A 21024-nucleotide genomic window follows, 5' to 3' on the forward strand; every position below is an offset into this window, starting at 1 on the left:
TTTCTTCTTGAGATTCATGTGGTCTGTGAATTGTATCTTGGGTAAACCAAGCTTTGGGACTAATATCCATTTATCAGTGAGTGCTTAACATGTGTGTTTTTTATTTGTGATTGGGTTACCACACTCAGGATTATATTTTCTAGTTCCATCCATTTGCCTAAGAATTTTATGAAGTCATTATTTTTAATAGCTGAGTAGTACTCCATTGTGTGAATGTACCACATTTTCTGTATTTATTCCTCTGTTGAAGGACATCTAGGTTCTTTCCAGCTTCTGTCTATTATAAATAAAGCTGCTGTGAACACAATAGAGCATGTGTCTTTGTTAGATGTTGGAGAACTTTTCAGTATATGCCCAGGAGTGGTTAGAGCTGGGTCCTCCAATTATCTGAGTAACTGCCAAACTGATATCCAGAGTAGTTGTACCAGCATGCAATCCCAGCAAAAATGGAGAAGTGCTTCTTTTTCTCCACTTCCTTGCCAGCATCTGCTGTTTTTGATCTTAGCCATTCTGATTATTGTGAGGTGGAATCTCAGGGTTGTTTTGATTTGCATTTCCCTGATGACTAGCGATGTTGAACATTTCTTTAGATGCTTCTCAGCAATTCAGTATTTCTCAGGTTTTTTTTTTTGTTGTTGTTGTTCTTTTCAGTTAAGCAAGAATAGTTTGTTGAATGCACATACCAAGACTGAAAATTCAGGACCTCAAAAAGGACTTGGGAGACTGATTGTGGTACCAGTCAGTTCTGAAAGCAGGGAGGTTTTAATTTTTTTTAATTGAACAACTTTAAAAAAAAGATAACTATTTAAAAAAAGATAACTGTACAGATTTTAAAAGCATTTTGCATTAAAGTATATGAATACATTTTTATCAGTACTTGATTTTTTTAAAGGTATGATTGTATGCCTTAAAATCTAACTAGTTACAATGAATATAAAGAACATGTAAAACAAGATGTAATTTGGAAATAATTAAAGTTTTCTTGGTGTGTAAAGGTTAAGCATAATGATTTTTCATTCCATTTCATTTATTTATTTATTTATTTATTTATTTATTTATTTTGGTGTTTGTTTTTCTTGAACTTCACACAGTCTGTGAGTTGTTTCTGGGATGTTCAGAGCTTTCTGGGGTTAGTATCCAATTATCAGTGACTGCATATTATGTCTGTTCTTTTGTGACAAGGTTACCTCACCCAGGATGATATTCTCTAGATGCATCCATTTTTTTAAGAATTTCATAAAGCCATTGTTTCTGATAGCTGAGTAGTACTCCATTGTGTAAATATACCACAATTTTTGTATCCATTCATCTACTGAAGGAAATCTGGGTTCTTTCTAGCTTCTGGCTATTATAAATAGGGCTCCTATGAACATTGTGGTTCATGTGTCTTTGTTGTATGTTGGAGCGTCTCTAAGGTAAATGCCCAGACGTGGAATAACTGGGTCTTCAGGTAGTACTATGTCCAATTATCCAAGGAACAGACAGACCGATTTCCAGAGTGGTTGTATTAGTTTGCAACCCCACCAACAGTGGAGAAGTGTTCCTCTTTCTCCGCAACCTTGCCAGCATCTGTTGTCATCTGAGTTTTGGATCTTGGCCAATCTGACTGGTGTGAGGTGGAATCTTAGGGTTGTTTTGATTTGCATTTCCCTGATGGCTAATGATGTCAAGCACTTCCTTAGATGCTTCTCAGCCATTTGATATTCCTCAATTGAGAAATTTTTGTATAGCTCTGTACCCCATTTTTAATAGAATTGTTTGATTCTCTGGTGTCTAACTTCTTCAGTTCTTTGTGTACCTTACATATTAGGCCTCTATCTGATATGGGGTTGGCAAAGATCTTTTCCCAATCTGTTGGCTGCCGTTTTGTTTTCTTGACAGCGTCCTTAGCCTTACAGAAACTTTATAATCTCATTAAGTCCCATTTGTCAATATTTGACCTTAGAGCATGAGCCATTGGTGTTCTGTTCAGAAAATTTTCTCCTGTGCCTATGTGTTCTAAGGTTTTCCCTACTTTCTCTTCTAATAGTTTCAGTGTACCTGGTTTAATGTGGAGATATTTGATCTACTTGCACTTGAGCTTTGTACAAGGAGATAATAAAAGGTCTATTTTAATTCTTCTGCATGCTGAGTGCCAGTTGGACCATTTGTTGAATAGGCTGTCCTTTTTCCATTGAATGTTTACAGCTCCTTTGTCAAAAATCAAGTGACCATATATGTGAGATGACAACTCATTTCTGGATCTTCTATTCTATTCCATTGATCCACTTGCCTATCTCTGTACTAGTACCATGAAGTTTTCAGCACAATTGCCTTGTAATATAGCTTGAGGTCAGGGATAGTGATTCCTGCAGGTGTTTTCTTGTTGTTGAGGATGGATTTCACTATTTTAGGTCTTTTGTTATTCCAGATGAAATTGCACATTGATCTTTCCAATTCCATGAAGAACTGGGTTGTAATTCTGATGGGGATTGTATTGAATCTGTAGATTGCTTTTGGTAAGATGACCATTTTTACAATGTTGATCCTTCCAATTCCTGAGCATGGGAGATCTTTTTATTTTCTGAGATCCTTCTCGATTTCCTCCTTAGGGATTTGAAGTTCGTGTCATACAGGTCCTTCACTTGCTTAGTTAGAGGCAAACCAAGGTATTTCATATTGCTTGTGACGATTGTGAAGGGTATATTTCCACTAATTACTTTCTCCACATGTTTGTCCTTTGAGTAGAGAAAGGCTACTGATTTTTTGGAGTTAATTTTATATTCAGCCACTTTGCTGAACTTGTTTATCAGCTGAAAAGTTCTCTGGTGGAACTATTGGATTCACATACATACACTATCATGTCATCTGCAAACAGTGATGTTTTTACTTCTTCCTTTCCAATTTGTATTCCTTTGATTTCCTTTTGCTGTCTAATTGCTCTGGCCAGGACTTCCAGTACTATGTTGAATAGGTACGGGGAGAGTGGGCAGCCTTGTCTAGTCCCTGATTTTAGTAGGATTGTCTCAAGTTTCTCACCGCTAAGTTTCATGTTGGCTACTGGTTTGCTGTATAATAATATATATTGCTGTATATTATGTTTAGGTATGGGCCTTGGATTCCTGTTCTTTCCAAGACTTTTAACATGAAGGGGTGTTGAATTTTGTCAAATGCTTTCTCAGCATCTAGTGAGATGACCATGCGGTTTTTTTTTTCCTTTGATTTTGTTTATATGGTGGATTACATTGATGGATTTCCATATATTAAACCATCCCTGCATCCCAGGGATGAAGCCTACTTGATCATGGTGAATGATCATTTTGATGAATTCTTGGATTTGGTTTGCAAAGATTTTGTTGAGTATTTTTGCATCAATGTTCATAAGTGAGATTGGTGTGAAGTTCTCTTTCATTGTAGGGTCTTTAGGTGGTTTAGGAACGAGGGTTATTGTGGCCTCAAAAATGAGTTAGGTAGTGTTCCATCTGACTCTATTTTGTGGAATAGTTTGGAGAGTATTGGTATTATGTTGTCAATAAATGTCTAATAAAATTCTGCACTGAACCCATCTGGACCTGGGCTTTTTTTGGTTGGGAGGCTTTTGATGACTGATTCTATTTCTTTAGGTGCTATGGGATTATTTAGATTGTTTACCTGGTCCTGGTTTAACTTTAGTATCTGGTATCTGTCTAGGAATTCATCCATTTTCCCCAGGCTTTCCAGCTTTGTTGAGTCTAGGCTTTTTTAGTAGGATCTGATGATTTATTGAATTTCCTCAGTTTCAGTTGTTATGTGTCAACTTTCCTTTCTGATTTTGTTAATTTGGATACTCTCTCTTTACCCTCTAGTTAGTCTGGCTAAGGGGTTTTCAATCTTGTTAATTTTCTCAAAGAACCAGCTCTTGGTTTTGTTGATTCTTTAAGTGGTTCCTTTGGTTTCTTTTTGGTCAATTTCTTCTCTGAGTGTGATTCTATCTACTCCTCTTGGGTTTATCTGCTTCCTTTGGTCTAGAGGTTTCAACTGTGCTGTTAAGTTGCTAGTCTGTGCTCTCTCCAGTTTCTTTTTGGAAGCACTCAGCACTATTAGTTTTCCTCTCAGTACTGCTTTCATTGCATCCCATAGGTTTGGGTATGTTGTGTTTTCATTTTCATTAAATTCTAGAAAATCCTTAATTTCTTTATTTATTTTTTGACCCTGCTATCGTTTAATAGAGCATTGTTTAGTTTCCATGTATATATGGGCTTTTTGTTGTCTTTGGTGTTATTAAAGATTAGCCTTAGACCATGGTGATCTGATAGGATGCATGGGAGTATTTCAATATTCTTATATCTATTGAGGCTTGTTCTGTTACTGAGTATATGGTCAGTTTCTGACAATGTGCTGTGAGGTGCTGAGAAGAAAGAGTATTCTTTTGTTTTTGGATGAAATGTTCTGTAGATGTCTGTTAATTCCAATTGGTTCATAACCTCTGCTAGTTTTACTGCTTCCTTGTTTATTTTATGTTTCCATGATCTGTCCATTGTTGAGAGTGGGGTGTTGAGGTCTCCCACTATTATTGTGTGGGGTGCAATATATTTTTTGAGATTTAGTAGGGTTTCTTTTATGAATATGTGTGCTCTTGTATTTGGAGCATATATGTTAAGGATTGAGATTGCCTCTTGACACAATTTCCCTGTAATGAGTAAAACGTGTCCTTCCTTATCTTTTTTGATAAATTTGGTTGAAAATCTACTTTATTTGATATTAGAATGGCCACTCCAGCTTGCTTCTTGGGGCCATTTGCTTGGAAGTTTTTTTTTTCCTAATCTTTTATTCTGAGATAGTGTCTGTCTTTGTCTCTGAGATGAGTTTCCTGTATGCAGCAAAATGCTGGGTTTGTTTATGTATCCAGTCTGATAGCCTATATATTTTTATTGGGGAATTGAGTCCATTTATATTAACAGATATTAAGGAATAGTGGTTGCTGTTTCCTGCTATTTTTCCTTTTAGAGGTAGAATTGTGCCTGTTTGTTTTTCTTCTTTTGGTTTTCTTGCTTAGGTATTTTCTTGTTTTTACTAGGATGTAATTTCCCTCCTTGTATTGGGTTTTCTACCTATAATTCCTTGTGGTGGTGTGTTTGTAGTCAGATATTGTGTAAATTTAGTTTTGTCTTAAAATATCTTGGTCTCTCCATCTATGGTGATTGAGAGTTTTGCTGGGTATAGCAGTTTGGGCTTACACTTTTGTTCTCTTAGGGTCTGCATGATGTCTGTCCAGGCTCTTCTAGCTTTCATAGTCTCTGTTGAGAAGTCGGGTGTTTCTGATTGGTCTACCTTTATATGTTACATGATCTTTTTCCCTTACTGCTTTTAGTATTCTTTCTTTGCTTTGAGCACTTGGTGTTTTAACTATTATGTGTCGGGAGGAATTTCTTTTCTGGTCCACTCTATTTGGAGTTCTGTAGGCTTGTTTTATGCTCATGGTCATCTCATTCTTAAGGGTTGGGAAGTTTTCTTCTATGATTTTGTTGAAGGTATTTACTGTGCCTCTTAGTTGATATTCTTCACCCTCTTCTATTCCTATTATCCTTAGGTTTGGTCTTCTCATTTTGTCCTGAATCTCCTGGATATTTTTGTTTAGCAGCTTTTTGGATTTTGCATCTTCTCTGACTGTTTTGTCTATGTTTTCAATGTTCTCTTTGGCCCCTGAGATTCTCTCTTCTATCTCTTTTAGCTGTTGGAGATGTTTGCATCTGTGTCCACTGATTTCTTTTTTAGGTTTTCTACCTCCAGGTTTGTCTCTTTTAGTGTTTTCTTTATTGTTTCCATTTCCATTTTAAATTCTTTCTTCAATTTCTTCATCTTTTTGTTCTGTTTTCCTCTAGTTCTTTGATTTTTTTGAGTGTTTTTCTTGTTTTCTCTTTAAAACCTTCTATTTCTTTGTGCTTCTCCTTCCGTTCTTTTTTTAACGATCTCTATCATCATCCTGAGGTATTGTTTAGTGTCTGAAACTTCTTTTTCTTTGAGTTTTGGCATTCTACACTTTGCTGTGATGGGAGAGCTGGGTTCTTGTGTTGCCAGGTTGTCTTGGTTTCCATTGGGTAAGTTCTTTCGCTTTCCTTTTGCCATCTTGTTGTCTGTGATTATATGTGGTCTAGTTGCTAGTGATTGTTACCGATCTCTCCCGTGTACCTTGCCTTTGTCCCTGGATCTCTGCTCAACATCAAACTAAATGGTGAGAAACTTGAAGTAATCCTCCTAAAATCAGAAACTAGGCAAGGATGCCCACTCTCTCTACCTATTCAATATAGTACTGAAAATCCTGGCCAGAGCAATTAGGCAACAAAGTGATGTCAAATGTATAGAAATTTGAAAGGAAGAAGTCAAAACATCACTATTTGCAGATGATATGATAGTATACTTTAGTGATCCCAAAAATCCCACCAGAGGACTCCTAAACCTGATAACTCTATCAAAGTGGCTGGATATAAATTAACTCAAACAAAGGAGTAGCCTTCCTCTGCTCAAAGGGTAAACCTTTCCTTTTTTAAAAACCCATCACACATGGCTACAAAATATTCTTTTTTAATATTCACTTTGCATCCTGATCACAGCTCCCTCCCTCCTCCCATTTCCACCCTTACAAATCCCTTCATCCCCCCCCCCCTTTCAGGGAAGGGATAACTGCCCCCCCAGATACCATTGCACCCTGTGACATCTACTCCCAGTAGGACTATGCACATCCTCTTCTGCTGAGGGTCAACCAGGCTGTCTAGGGGAAGCGGAGGGGATCCAAATTTGGATGGCTCAAGAGCACTACAAGAAGACACACAGATGGCTTTTCTATTGCTGATTTTTTTTATTGCTGTTTCCATTTGTTTGTTTCTTAATAGATTCTTGTCTCTGGTGATTATTATTATTTTAAAATTCTGCATAAAATTTAAATATAGAGGTAATATGTTGGTGAGCAAGACAAATCAGGAATATTTGCTTTTTTGCCAGACACAAGTAGATAACTTGATTTTATTTTCTTTAATCTATCCTATGAATTGTCGAATTGTCATTAGCCATAGTTTGCGAAATAATGCTACTGAGATTCAGGGATATATGGCCTAGGGTCACTCTGCTTGTCTGTGAGGAAATGCAGAGCCAGACTCAGGTCTCTTAATTCCAAAACCTAGGAACATGACCATTGTGCGTAGAATCCAACGTGGCATTTGGAAACAGCCATATATTATGAGGCAGCATGAAGAACGGTGCTTTACTCTCACCTCACCGTCCCTGTCCTCTGTAGAAACTTGTAACAGGAATTCTGTCTCTCTGTAGGCAATCTTCATGGTAAATATTAATTGTGTTAAGAGAGGGTGTCATACAGTCTAGGCAGTCCTTTAACTTGCTTTGTAGCCAAGGACCACTGATCTTCCGCTGCTCTGCCTCTGTTTTCTAAGTGCTGGAAATGCAGACGCACACCACCACACCTGGCTTTTTTGCAGCACTGGGGATTCATCACAGGGCTTTGTGCATAACAGGCATGGCAGGCAACTGAGGGGCATTCCTCCTACTTCATACATGCTGGATCGTTCTTCACTTTTTGTTCTTTCCTTTTTCTTGTCAGTATTTTAGCTGTTTTTAATTCTTTAATAATTCCTTTCATAGAAAATGTATTTTGACAATATTCTCCCCTCCCATTTTTTTTCTTATATCCTCCCATAATGAATTGCTTCCCAACAAATCCCTTTTCTACTTTCCTGTCCTTTTGTGTGTCACACATTTCATTAGGGTTGTTTGTATGAACATTTTTCTAAAAATAGTAGTAAATTTCATCCTGGGGTCTATGACCTCCTCAGCCATTGTTTATAGTACCAGGCATGCTCCTTCTTTGGAGTAGACCTCAAATCCTATCAGAAAGTGCTTAGTTAACCCATAACAGCCATCACATTCTTGCACCAGTGAGCATATTTTCCCTATCATAATACATTGTGACCTTCAGAGTTTATAGCTATTAAGACTGGGGATGACTTCTCTTCCCCCTCAAGTTCTACATAGTGCTTTCTGGCAATAAGATATCTAGATAGCAAGGAGGAAGCTTCCAGTTGGATTTACCAAGTGTACTACATGAATGGTGTAATAAGAGCACATAGTGTCTTATCTAATTCTGGTGGGTAAAAAAGAGCAATAGCAATAGGCTGTGCTATTTTGGGGTCCTCTAGAGTCTCTCTGACCAACAGCTCATCAAGATATCCTATACCTGTGGAATATTTGACTCACAGCTGGCTTAATACTTTCACCAGACTCCAGGATGAAAGGCTGGCTTCCAGATCCCCTTCATTCTAACTACCTTTCTATCCTGCCTCAGAATAGAGAGCCCTATGCATGCATTTGTTCACCAGAAAAAGTGGTGACTCCTCTGTGTGTGTTAGGGTTTCAACCATACCCTGCACAGAGTCTAAGCAGAGACAGAAGAAAGATGTTAGCTCCCATTTCTTCCTGTGTTGGAAAGGAGCAGAAAGGATGATATATGTAGTGTCCAGTTACTGCCAAACTCTACTGGGTATTTAGTAAGTAGTCGTTATCACTTAAAGGAAGGAAAGGTCTAAATGGCTTAGGGAATGAAGTAACTGGCTCTAGTGGACAGAACTCAGGGTTTGGAGTCAGAGCTATCTATGCTAGGTGACTTTGAACAATGAATGTATTTGCTGCTCTGAACTCAGTTTATTTACTTGTATTACAGAGATGATATTTGTGGGCACTGAAAGTGTTGAAGTAGACCATTCTATTGTGAATTAGAAATTGGCTTGGTTATTTATTATTAACATTGTTAATACTAAGTATATGGAAATGCAGTGATCATTTCTTTCATTATGTCACTGTGTGAATGAGGAATAGCACTAGGTCGACATCTCTTTAAAGGTCAAAGCTTGGGCCTTGGAGTGAGGTCTGTGCTCTGGTTTTCACTGTCCATTTCCACTTACTGGCTAAGTGAGCCTAAGTAGGCACTTCTATCTCTCTTAGCTTCATGGTGTTGGAAGACTACAGGGACTCTATAAGTACTTGGTGAACTTTGTTTAACAGTGCGCCTCTGGAGAAACTGAGGCAGGAACTGATGCAAAGGTTGTGGAGTAGTACTGCTTAATGGCTTGCTCCTCCTGGCTTATTCAGTTTGCTTTGTTATATCATCTAAGACCACTTTCCCCAAGGTGACACCACCCACAATTGGCTTTGCCCTCTTCCATAATCATTAATCAAGATAATACCCTATAGAGGTCAATCTTATGGAGGCATGTTTTTTTAATTAAGTCTCCCTGTTTCCATATATATCTAGGTTTGTATTAACCAGCACACCCATATTTCTATGGGTTTATTTAATCCATTGCTTCTAATGGTGACAAGATACTCCATGCTATGCATTCACTACAAGTCTGAACTCCTTTTCCTACTGACTGGCAGCAAAGAAGGACCAAGTTCAGGCAATCTTACTTTGAAATGTCTACCATTAATAGCTATGACATCATGGCTCTCTGACTTCTCTAAGAACATTTTATAAAAAGCATAAAGGTCAATCTCATTGTTTATAATTTTTCTATTTGGTAGAACTAAAAAAAAAAATGTTTGATTGTTTTCTTGTTAAAGCACCTGCTTCCCCCAAAGCTAGATGTAATTGTTTTTCTCTGCTTTTCCTATCCTGTGGGTCTGCAGTGGTGAGAGCCGCATTAGTCATCCAAAATTGGTACCGACGGTACAGAGCTCGACTGGGGGCCAGACAGCATTATGCACTCGCCATCTTCCAGTCTATTGAATATGCTGACGAGCAAGGCCAAATGCAGGTTGGTTTGGCAAGAAGCATCTCTCTGTTTCTGTCTCTGTCTCCCCCACTCCCTCCCTGCCTCCCCTCTTCTTGTTTTGAAAGAATGAAACTATGGGTCTGTTTGAAGCAAAGGAACCCTCATGAAATGCTTCCACAGAGGCTGTAAAGACATTGTTTTGGAACTAGCTGTTGAGAGATTGTGATTTGGGAAGATGTTTTTCAGCTTTGAAGTTCACATTTTTAGAGCAATGCCAGATGTCTAACTAATAAAATAGTCTTTTTCTAGTTTTGAGCATATTTTCTAATGGTAAATGAAGTCATTAAGCTATGAATGAATTTTTTTTAAAACATGAATGAGAGGGTTAAACCCAGAGCCTTGTACATGTTAGGTAAACACTGTACCAACACTAACACCCAGAAAAAATAGTTCTGTTTGCATATGTTCTTGTGTGTGTTGGTCGAGGAGTGTGTGTGGAATGGGTATTATTTTTTAAGAGCTGTTCACCTTTGCTGTTCTGAGATAGGATGTTTCCTTGAGATTTAAAACTCCCCAATTAGGTTAGGCTGTTAAGGAAGTGGTTGCTGGGGACCATTTTGTCTCTGCCTCTCCAATTCTGGGAATAGGAGATGCTGTTCTGTCCTGAGATCAAAGTGAGGGTCTCATGGCAAGCACTTTGCCAACTAAGCTATCTCTAAACCCAGTCAGACAGGCTACTTTTAGGCCTTAGAAAAGATTTTCCTGGGAACAAGCCAACGAAATTTCTAAAAGAAAATCTGTGAATGTGGAAGTCCTTTATAAAGATTCCAGCACATAACTCTAGCTTTGACACTTACTGATAAAAATGAATTCCTTTTAACCATAAAATGATCTCAGAAAGCTTTTCTGTATAGTTACCTGGAGTTTATCCCAGGATGTGAAAGAAAACTAAGCAACCAAACTCTCTGCTTGCAGGGACAGGGTGGTGCTGATGAGAGGACAGGGGTATTATGAGAGACTTCTTAGTTTCCTTTGATATTGTTTAAAGTTTTAACAACCATATTTAAGTGTCAGACTATGGTCTTTAAAAACAATTAAGTTTAAAAAAAAAAGTTACATTCGAAAACCTCTCCTTCGTAACCATTAAAATAATACAGGTTAGGCCAGGCATGGTGGTATATATCTTAAATCTAAGGACTCAGGAGGCAGAGACAGGAGGATCTCTGTGAGTTTGAGGCCAATCTTATCTATATAGTGAGTTCCACAACAGCCAGGGTCACAGCGAAAACTCTGTCTCAACAAAACAAAGCCAACAAACAAAAACCAAAACAACCAACCAACAAAACAAAAACAAAAGACAAAAACCACCACTACCCCCAACCACAAAAACAAAAGACAGAAGTCATTCAGTATTCCCCTATTGTTCTGATTAGAAGACTTTAGAAAGTATTTATTTATCTGTGTGTATAGGTGTTTTGCCTTCATGTATGTCTATTCACCATGTATGTTAGGTGTCTATGGAGAACAGAAGGAGGAATTTATCTCTTGAGGTTGGTGTTACACATTTTTTGTGAACTGCTCTGTGTGTGCTGGGAATCATGTGATGTTTCTCTGGGCAAACAGCAAGTACTCTTAGCCACTGAGCAATCTCTCCAAACCCACGGAGACTATCACTTTAAACAGTATTCATGATGCCACCACATAGACGAAAAGGAGAGCATAATGAACCAAACTTGGTAGTTGTCTTAGAGTGGACTCCTTGAAGTGGAGTCTGGTTGAGACAGTGACTTGCTGAGACTGACAGAATATTTTCTGAAATAACCTTTAAGGAAGTAAAGAAAGAAAGACAGGACCAGCAAAGAAGCCAAGAAAAATTATTCCTTCTAGACAAGCCTAACCAGCCTTATTCCAGGAGAAGTGCTTAAATGTAAAACACAGCATAGCTTGTCCTATACATGGCAAGGAGGTAGAGAGTGGTGTGGCTACACTCTTGCTTCAGTCAGTTGTGGATGAGCATCTTCCCAGGAAGAATGCATATATAACTCCCTCTGCATCTCTGTGTGATGCTGCCCATCTGTGACTCTTGGCATGTGCTAGAGCAGGAAGATGAACACAGCAGGAGAATAAGGGACTTCAGTAGAGCTCTGCTATTTGCTGGACTGGCTCCTTAGTCTTTATTAATGATTTCTATCATTTTATCCTGTACAGCTATCCAGCTTCTTTTCTTTCATGTTGGAAAACTATACAAAGACACATAAGGAAGATTCGGGTAAGTGGATCCTTAAAATGCATCCTTTTAAGGTTTTGTTTATTCTTATTTTAAAATTATGGGTATATGTGGCACTGTGCAGGTGAGTCCAGAGTCCATGGAGGTCAAAAGGGGGCATTGGATTCCCTGGAGGTGGAGTTGCAGGTTATGGGCACTGCAATATGGGTACTGGGAACTGAACTCAGGTCCTCTGCAAGAATAGTATGTACTCTTAACTGCCAAACATTTATTCTACTCCTAAAGTATAGTCTTTCGAGAAGCAGTTGCTAGTCATTGAATTGCCTTCATTAAAGAAATGAAAAGGAGAATGGAAGGTGTTTTGCATTTAAAAGATGTTACCTTTCTTGTCTGCATGGCACCCAACAAACAACTAACAAAATCATTTCAACTTTTTTCACCCTATCTGAATGGGATTTGCTAAATCAACATTTAATTAAAAAGAAATGATAATGTTGAGCATACACTTGTTAAATACCTTGTCTTGAATCACAATTTGTTGATACCTAACAGTAGCTCAGTCAGGAAGATCTTATGTTTTACACACAGAACTTCTATGCTTACAAGTATTCTGAGGATTTCATGCAGTGGAGTCAATGGGAAAAATGTTAGATGAAATGTAATTTCTCTTTCTCTCTCTGGTCTATATGTTTGCTTTGTCTTAAACATATCTCTCACAGGTCATAAAATGAGTTGTAAAGTGGGCCCTGTAAGAGCTATATAAGTTAGAGCCTCTCCATAATGAATTCATTATTTGAGGAGCAGCGACCTTATGAATATAGATCTGACCCCAGTTCCTCCTCCTTGCACCTGTTATTTTGCCATGTGATGCTTTCAGTCACATTGTGGCTTACAGCAGAAAGTCTTCACACAACATTTTTTTCTTGATCTTAGATTTCCCAAACTTTGAGAACCATGAGACAGTTTGTGGTTTATATTTTATTTTTCATTTATATCTGAATATTTAAAAATCTGTAATATATACTAATTGTTCTTATAATTCCCTTTAAAAACTAACAACTGTTCTATGTTTAAGATACACAAGACTCATTTTAGTTTGATTTTTTTTTCTGAACCAGAATTTAAAAGAATCAGAAATCAGCCAAGGACATTTATAAACTCATGTTTGTTTTAAATTATCCAGTTTGTGATATTCTGCTACAATAGCATAAACTGGACTAAGATACTTTGTATAATGCAGATATCAATTTGTCTATCATCTATATAAACATTTTGAATCAAAGGCAGGTAGTATAGGAGTTTAAAATTATAATTATACATAAGACATATATTTTTCTTACTAAACAAAATCTGCCTATTACTTCCAAAGTAGATGCCAAATATAAAAGCTGTAAAACAAAACAAAAACAAAAAACCTCTTTGGGCTAACCATTTTTTTTTTTTTTATTTAACAACGTGCAAGGTATTTAGGAATACCACCCCCCCCCCCAGTGTGTGGAAGGGGTAGGGGAGGAAGGAGGTATGTGTGTGCATGTAGAGTCCAGAGGATGGTGTCAGATTACCTGATCCCTGTTACCCAGAGTCTCTCATTGAACGTGAAGCTCATTATTTTTCAGTGATCCCCACATTTCCAGCTTCCACCACTGAGCCATCTGTCTAACCCACTAAGAACATCTTTAAATGATCTGGTAGATACTTTTTTCTAACAGAATTTAAATACAGGAATATGTAGACACTGACCCTTTCTTTCTCTTACACACAAACACTCAGATTATACACACACACACACACACACACACACACACACACACACACACACAGAGAGAGAGAGAGAGAGAGAGAGAGAGACAAAGAGAATGAATGAATGAATGAATGTGTTCACACACATGAGGTCAGAAAACAACTTGCATGTTTGGTTTTCTCTAAGAGGATCTTAGGAATTGAACTAAGGTCATCAGTCTTAGCTGCAGGCAGTTTCCCCACTAAGCCATCTTCTGGCCTGGAAATAGTCTTCAAAGGGGCAAGAAGAGTGGTTGGTGTTTTATCGGCATGGTTTGAGCCAAGCATGTACAAGTGAAACTACTGAAAGCAGTGAAGAGGAATTGAATGGAATGGGTGCTTTGCCATTTTGAAGACAGTCATTTGTGCTTCATGTTCTTGATCAAAAATATTTTCGGGCGGGGAAATATGATGATAAAGTGAAACATGACTCTCTACTAAAGATCTAATATGTTATTCTAGACTCACTTCAGAGACGCTCTAATGGGGTTTTAGAGCCACAGATGACTAGGTTGCAGCTCAGAGATATTTACTCAGACTCTCCTTTTTTATTTTTATTTTTTAAAGAAAAAAAACTTTGCCTATGATTTTAAAAATATAACAGAAAATTTCTTCTCAAAGAAGGGAACAGTGTTTTTCTTGAAATGTAATGCACACTACAGGAAAATATACAAATTATACATGAGTGAAATTTTCTCAAAAACAACATGCCCAGGAAACAAGTACTCAGAACAAGAACTGGAACAGGATGGCTAGAGATGCAGCTCACTTGAGAGCGTGCTAGACTGATGGATGCCCTGAGCTCATTCCCTAGCACTGTAGAAGTCAAGCATTGTGACACAGGCTTACAATCTCAGTTTTTGAAGAGGAGGTAGAAGGGCTAGAAATTCAAGGTCATCCTTGCTACATGATATCTTATATCAAAAGCTTAAAAAAATGTATCACCCAGTCATTATTTGAGCCACAGAGACTTTCCTTCTGCTGTTTCTAGTTAGAACACAACTCCCATCACACTATGGAACTAGTTTTGAACTTCTAGGTCATTAATTAATTAATTAATTATGCTTATTTGTAGTTTATTTGTAGAAGTAGAAACATATAGAATGGACCTTGAATCTAGCTTCTTTTCACTCAACATTGTATTTGTGAGATTGTTCATGTTATTGTAATTTAGTCATTCTTGTCATTGAATAGAATTCCATTTTAACAATGTGCTGTAATTTATGCATTCTGTTGTTTATGTATGCTTGAGTTGTTTTCAATTTGGTAGAATAATCATGCTCCCGTGCATATTTATATACATATAGCTTTGGTGAATGCATGCATTCTCTTTCTTCCCTCTTCCTCCATCCTTCTGTTCCCTCTCGTCCCCTGTTCATCTTTCCCCTTCTTTTACTGAGGCAGAGTTTTATTAAGGAAAAGGTGACTTTGAACTTCCTAAGTAGGTCAAGCTGGCTCTGAACTCTTTATGACCCTGTCTCAGCATATTGAACACCCGAATGACAGGCATATGCCACCATTCATGTACTTTGTAGGCTGATTTCTCACACCTTCTTTGGTGGGAGGATTCCAGACAATCTCCACATAGGCCTGCTTAACCGAAGTGCTAAGACCTTTTACTAGCTAAAAAGTTAACCATTCCCAGATATTAGTACAGCAAAGTGTCTCAAGAAAGCTTGGTTTTAAAAGGGAAAGGGGTCCTAAAGTAGCACTTGTGCTGGCAAGCACACTACATCCTATGCAGAACTCGACTATGCCAGCTTATGTCCCTGTTCTTCTGCTTGCAAAGCTAAAACGGGATCATAGGACTTGATAGAGAGTAGAGGCCACATACAAGTTCCCAGTCTGCATTTATAATAGTTTTTTGTCTGTTTTTTTTTTAACTTTAAAAAGGCAAAGTTTCCATAGGCTTAAACAGAGATTGCTAGCCGTAGTCTGAGTAATATGAAAGTGTTGTTTAAACTTTTCTTCTGCCTTTCCATCAGCCAAAATGGCCCCTTAGACCACACAGTTTACATAAGTGCCCTTTTCCTAAAGGATATTTAGGATACCTGTATGTATGTATGCATGTGTGTATGTACATTTTAAATTTTTGTGGTGCTAAATTATTTTAATTTTATGTTGCTCTGGTAAATAGAATATTTTCTAGTATGCCATCTTCCCATTACTTATTTGTAGCACTCCATTAAATGTTTATGACCATATTTTATTTTGTGCTTCTACTGAATATTACTAGTAGTTTATGTATTGTTACTGGTGGTTTTGTAGCAAACTTTACCGTGTCCCATGTGTTTCAGTAATTTACATAATTTCATCTAGTATTCATGACTAGAAGATTACTAGTATTAATTATATACCTTTTGACAGTAGAATCTGAGCATTTAAAGGTAATCATCCAAGGTTATTTATCTTATCAATGATAAAATTATGATTGAAGCTAGTGCAATTAATCTCTGTGTTGTATTTAATTCTCTTATCAATTTTTGGAGTTTTTCTTGAGTTTATTTTTTAATTACACCAACAGAGTTTTTATTATTATATATTTTTGTATAATATTTACTACTCCCATTTCAGTTTTATGTCTTATTACATTGGCTAGTGAAAGCAAAAGTGTAATAAAAAACAGTAAGAGTAGGCAGTCTTTTTTGTTGATGACTTAATGGAAGTCATTTTCACTTATTTACTTAAAATAATTATGTTAAAGGAGCATCCTTCCATTCCATGTTTTCTAATCAAAAAATAATGTTAACTTTAATAGATCTCATCTTGGCATCCATTGAATTTAATATACAGGTACTAATGATTGTGACTGAGATTTATAATTAGAAAATGAAATAACTCTGAGTCTCATATGGTACTTTTCTTTGACCAGCACTTTGTAGACCTTGTTTTCAAAGTAACATGACGGTGGTTATTATTCAGCAGATACTATCTTTGTGGAAAAAATTGTGAACTTCAATTTTTCCTAAAAATATCCTTTTTCCCTGTCAAGATGAAAGACAAGATCTTTTCTTTAATTTGAATCATAGGCAGTGATGGAATTTACTTGTTATCAGCCAGCAGAGAAGTGAGAAGTTGCAGCATGTGTGAAGGCAACTGTTTAAAATTATTTTCTTATTACAACTTATAGAGGGATCATTTGGTTGTATTAACATTTTATTATATTTAATTAGTTTAAATCTATGCTCACAAAGTTATACAGCAAACAACTAAGAATTAGCTCCAAATAAATGTTGCCCAAATCTTCATATTTTGCATGCATCCATTGACTTGGTATTTATTAGTTACAGGCCACCAGGACAGTATATACATTAGAAAGGTTAAAGCTTAGTTTTCAGACATGATATGCAGTACTTATTAGAAGAGAATCTCTATTACTATTTTTTATTTTGATGAAAGCCCAGTAGAAGGATAATGATTTAATATATTTTAATGTTTCCTATCAGAGGTTGGAGTGATGGCTCAACAGTTAGGAGCACTTGCTATTTGTGTAGAAGACCTAAGTTAGTTTCCTAATCCCTACAGGGAAACTCACAACCATCTGTAACTTCAGTGCCTGGGAATCCAATGAGCTCCTTTTGTGTTTGTATGCACCAGGCATATATGTGGTGTAATATATACACACATGCAGAAGTTTATGCACATAAACCAAAATTAAAATAAATAAATCTCAAATATTTTATATTGTGCAGTTTTATTGAAGAATTGGTTCAGAAAGTATTTCCATTAATTTATCACTAAATGTATTAAGAAATAAGGGTAATTAAATCTATGGAAGAAAGGGCTATACTAAGCATACTGATTCTAAAAGAAGAATATTTTATTTTGTTCCTGAAATAATTAGACTCAAATTTTAATCACTGGCATTGACAGAATTTGTTATTAGCCAATGGAAAGGAAAGAAATGGCAACATGGGCAAAGGCACTGACCAGAAAAATGGAATATTTTCTTAACTTAAAAAATGTTTTTCATGATCTTTGATAATTAATTTTTGGTTAGCTAGCACACAGATAAACAGTTATTCTTGTTGAGATAGTTTTTTATTCATGTCTCACAGAGTTGTGTTTCCCCGGTGTATCAGTTAAAAGTATATAAATAACAAAAATGCATTTTTATAGAGAGTAAAAAGCACAGTGGCTAAGAGTTTGGGGACCACTTTCCTCCTACTGGATTGTGTAGTCTAGTCTTCATAAGAGAGGAGCAGGTACCTAGTCTTACTGCAGTCTGGCATGCCCTGTTGGTTGATATTCTCTGGAGCCCTATCCTTCTATAAAGAGAAATGGAAGAGGGAGTGGCTGGGAGTTGGTGGGGGGTGAGATGGGGAGAGGAACTGGGAGGAGATGAGAGAGGGGAAACTGCAATTGGGGTGTAAAATAAATAAATGAAAAAAGACAAAAAGTTGGGGGGGGGCTAGGGGAGTGACACTATTAGGAGGTGTGGCCTTGTTGGAGTTAGGTGTATCACTGTGGGCATGGTTTTAAAAGACTCTCACCCTAGCTGCCTGGAAGTCAGTCTTCTGTTAGCAGCCTCCAGATGAAGATGTAGAACTCTCAACCCCTCCTGCACCATGCCTGCCTGGACACTGCCATGTTCCTGCCTTGATGATAATGGACTGAATCTCTGAACCTTTGAGCCAGCCCCAATTAAATGTTGTCCTTATAAAAGTTGCCTTGGTCATGGTGTCTGCTCACACCAGTAAAACCCTAACTAAGACAGTCCTTGCCATATAAGCAAGTCCTTGCTATATAAGCATGAGGAATGATCTCCAGCATTCACAGAAAAATCTGGGCACAGTGGTATACACTTGTAATTCCAGTGCTGAAGCCAGTCATGGGAAATTAGTGACCTCTAGGTTCAGTCAGAGACCTTGTTTAAAAAACTGACATAGAAAGCAATTCAGGAAGATACCTTTGATCTTCACATGTACCTGCACACTTTCATATATGTGTATATATATACTGCAACATACATGCACACACAGTTTAGGGATAGGATTCTATTTCTCTATATACCGTGCCCTATTTTAATGTATAAAATGAGAAAATAACCATCCTTACCTGTTATAACATTACCTGGTACATAGTAAGCATTCAGGAAGTCATCTTCATTGTCATCATCATCATCATCATTTTGTGATTGATAAGGTTGAATCTGGGACTCAACCTTGGAAGCCTGCTGAATTTTGAAAGATGAAGATAAATTATCCAAAGCAAAATGATAAAGAAGAAAGGGTTGTCTAAAGGTAGAACAAACAGTGGGAAGAATAAATACAGACATGCCAGTGTGTGCAGATATATGATTCAGGGATAGTGTTTTAAATTAGAGATATCTTCAGCCATGTTTTATTGTGTTACAGAGTCTAAAGAGAGGATTATCCTGAAGGTATAGGCAACAGACAGTGAGAAAACCTACTGAGAACTTGGAAGAGAGCTGCATGTGTGTGTGGGTCTCCATATGAATTGGCATATGCAAATCTATACATTCAACTTCATTCTCTTTTCCGCTGGCATCTATCGCTAGCAGCTTTAAAGTCAAATGCATTTCAAAAGCTCTACAGCCTTTTCCATGAGCACTATAGCCATGCTGTTAACACATACCTCACCTCAAAAAACAAGATCCCTTAGTTCTGATCATATGTGCTACATGATGACTTTCTTGCCGTCTATAACAAAATCTTTCTGACTCTGTTAGCTGATACAGAATAACTGCTGAGTAATCTCGTGGAGTTCCTGTGAGTGCCTTATATCTCACCTTTCCTTTGCAGGAGGATCGTTCCCAGTAGAAATGGATAGCATAGTTGTTAGGATAGTTAAGTAGAATATTTAGGCCTCACTGCCAACATGATGAGTCTGAAAACAAGGTTAACAGAATGTTCTGCATTTCTGGTTTCCAACATAATTTGAATAAATTGTTCTTATGTATCACACTAAAAACAGAGAAAAAAATCATGTCTGATAACTTCATTGAATATAGATTTTATTATATTTCAGTTCCACTTTTTATAAATCATTATCAACTATCAGCAAAATATATCACAATTTGGGATATATTTTGATATAATTATTAAATATTATTTCTGAGTTTAGAAAAAATTTTATAAACTTCTTGACTGTATTACTTATTATAATTGATTATGGAAAACATGTATTCTGTCTACATCTATTAGTACCATATCTTCTACAGGTAATCAACTTTAAATATTCAGAAAAGAGAGTTTTTGGAGATCTTATGAAGATATATTTAATAAGAAATAAGTGTTGATGAGTTGAAGAGTATTTAATTGTCCTCTTGATCAGTTATTTGTTACTATAATAATACTGAAAAGTAGCCACAATATCTCAGTTTCATAATACTCAAGTGTTTTTATTTTCTACTATCAAGTCTACAAATTAGCCAAACATTTCTGATCTTGGCATAGATGATTTGACAGATCCTTTTAAATCTTGGCTGGAGTTCACTTGTGTGTCTAGAGGTCTGCCAGCTATTAGCTGATCTAGGACATCCTTACCTAGGTTGATCTGCTCTGCTCCATGTAATTAGCCTTTCAGTAGGACAGCCTGGGCTGAGTGAAAATGGTTGTGTTCCAAAACAGAGATAATAGAATCAAACAAGGCCTCTGAAGACCTGAACTTGGAGCTGGTAGGTAGCCCTTGGACCACATTGTTCAGGGTAGTATAAGTTATGAGTATAGTTCATCTCGAAAGCAAGACAAAATAGGTAAAATCACATTCTAAGAAGCATGGATAGAAGTTAGGATACATTATTGAGGCAGGCTAATTTGCAACTAGTATACCACATCCTCTTTCATCTTTCTCTGCCTGAGTTGTCTAGCCTTCTGTCTAGGGACTGTTTCATAGACAACTTGGCAAGAAATGACTGTGGGTCTCAGACCTACTAAATTGCCTTTCTAAATGGCCAATGCAAGCAGTCTGTTACTATACAGAAATTGAGAGAGAGAGAGAGAGAGAGAGAGAGAGAGAGAGAGAGAGAGAGAGAGAGAGACAGAGAGAGACAGAGAGAGACAGAGAGACAGAGAGAGAGAGACAGAGAGAGGAAGACAGAGACAGACACAGAGACACAGAGACACAGATAGACAGAGGGATATCTTTGCTTATTTCTGCCTATGGTTTGCCATTTACATTTATCGGCTTTGTTCCTAAGTGGGGCAGGGGAGGATGGAAGTCACAAAAGAAACATTGTATTTAAAGAACTTAAAGAGAAAAATAAATCAAATAAAGCTAAATAAAATCCTCTGAAGTATTTAACAAAAGAAAAATTGA

General features: G+C 37.1%; 1 protein-coding gene across 1 annotated transcript in view; it reads left to right on the forward strand.

The window, feature by feature from the left end:
* Positions 1 to 7140: 7140 nt before the first annotated feature.
* Positions 7141 to 21024, forward strand: part of PPEF1 (protein phosphatase with EF-hand domain 1) — a gene marked incomplete at both ends in the record, with an annotated part of 60072 nt that continues 46188 nt past the window's right edge. Inside the window, 3 exons of the mRNA XM_080910054.1 lie at positions 7141 to 7255; positions 9652 to 9779; positions 11946 to 12006. Of these exons, the coding sequence (XP_080766180.1) occupies positions 7141 to 7255; positions 9652 to 9779; positions 11946 to 12006 (304 nt within the window). The remainder of the gene's footprint in view (positions 7256 to 9651; positions 9780 to 11945; positions 12007 to 21024) is intronic.

This window comes from Micromys minutus, assembly GCF_963924665.1.
Source record: "Micromys minutus genome assembly, chromosome: X".
Classification (NCBI taxonomy): Eukaryota; Metazoa; Chordata; class Mammalia; order Rodentia; family Muridae; genus Micromys; species Micromys minutus.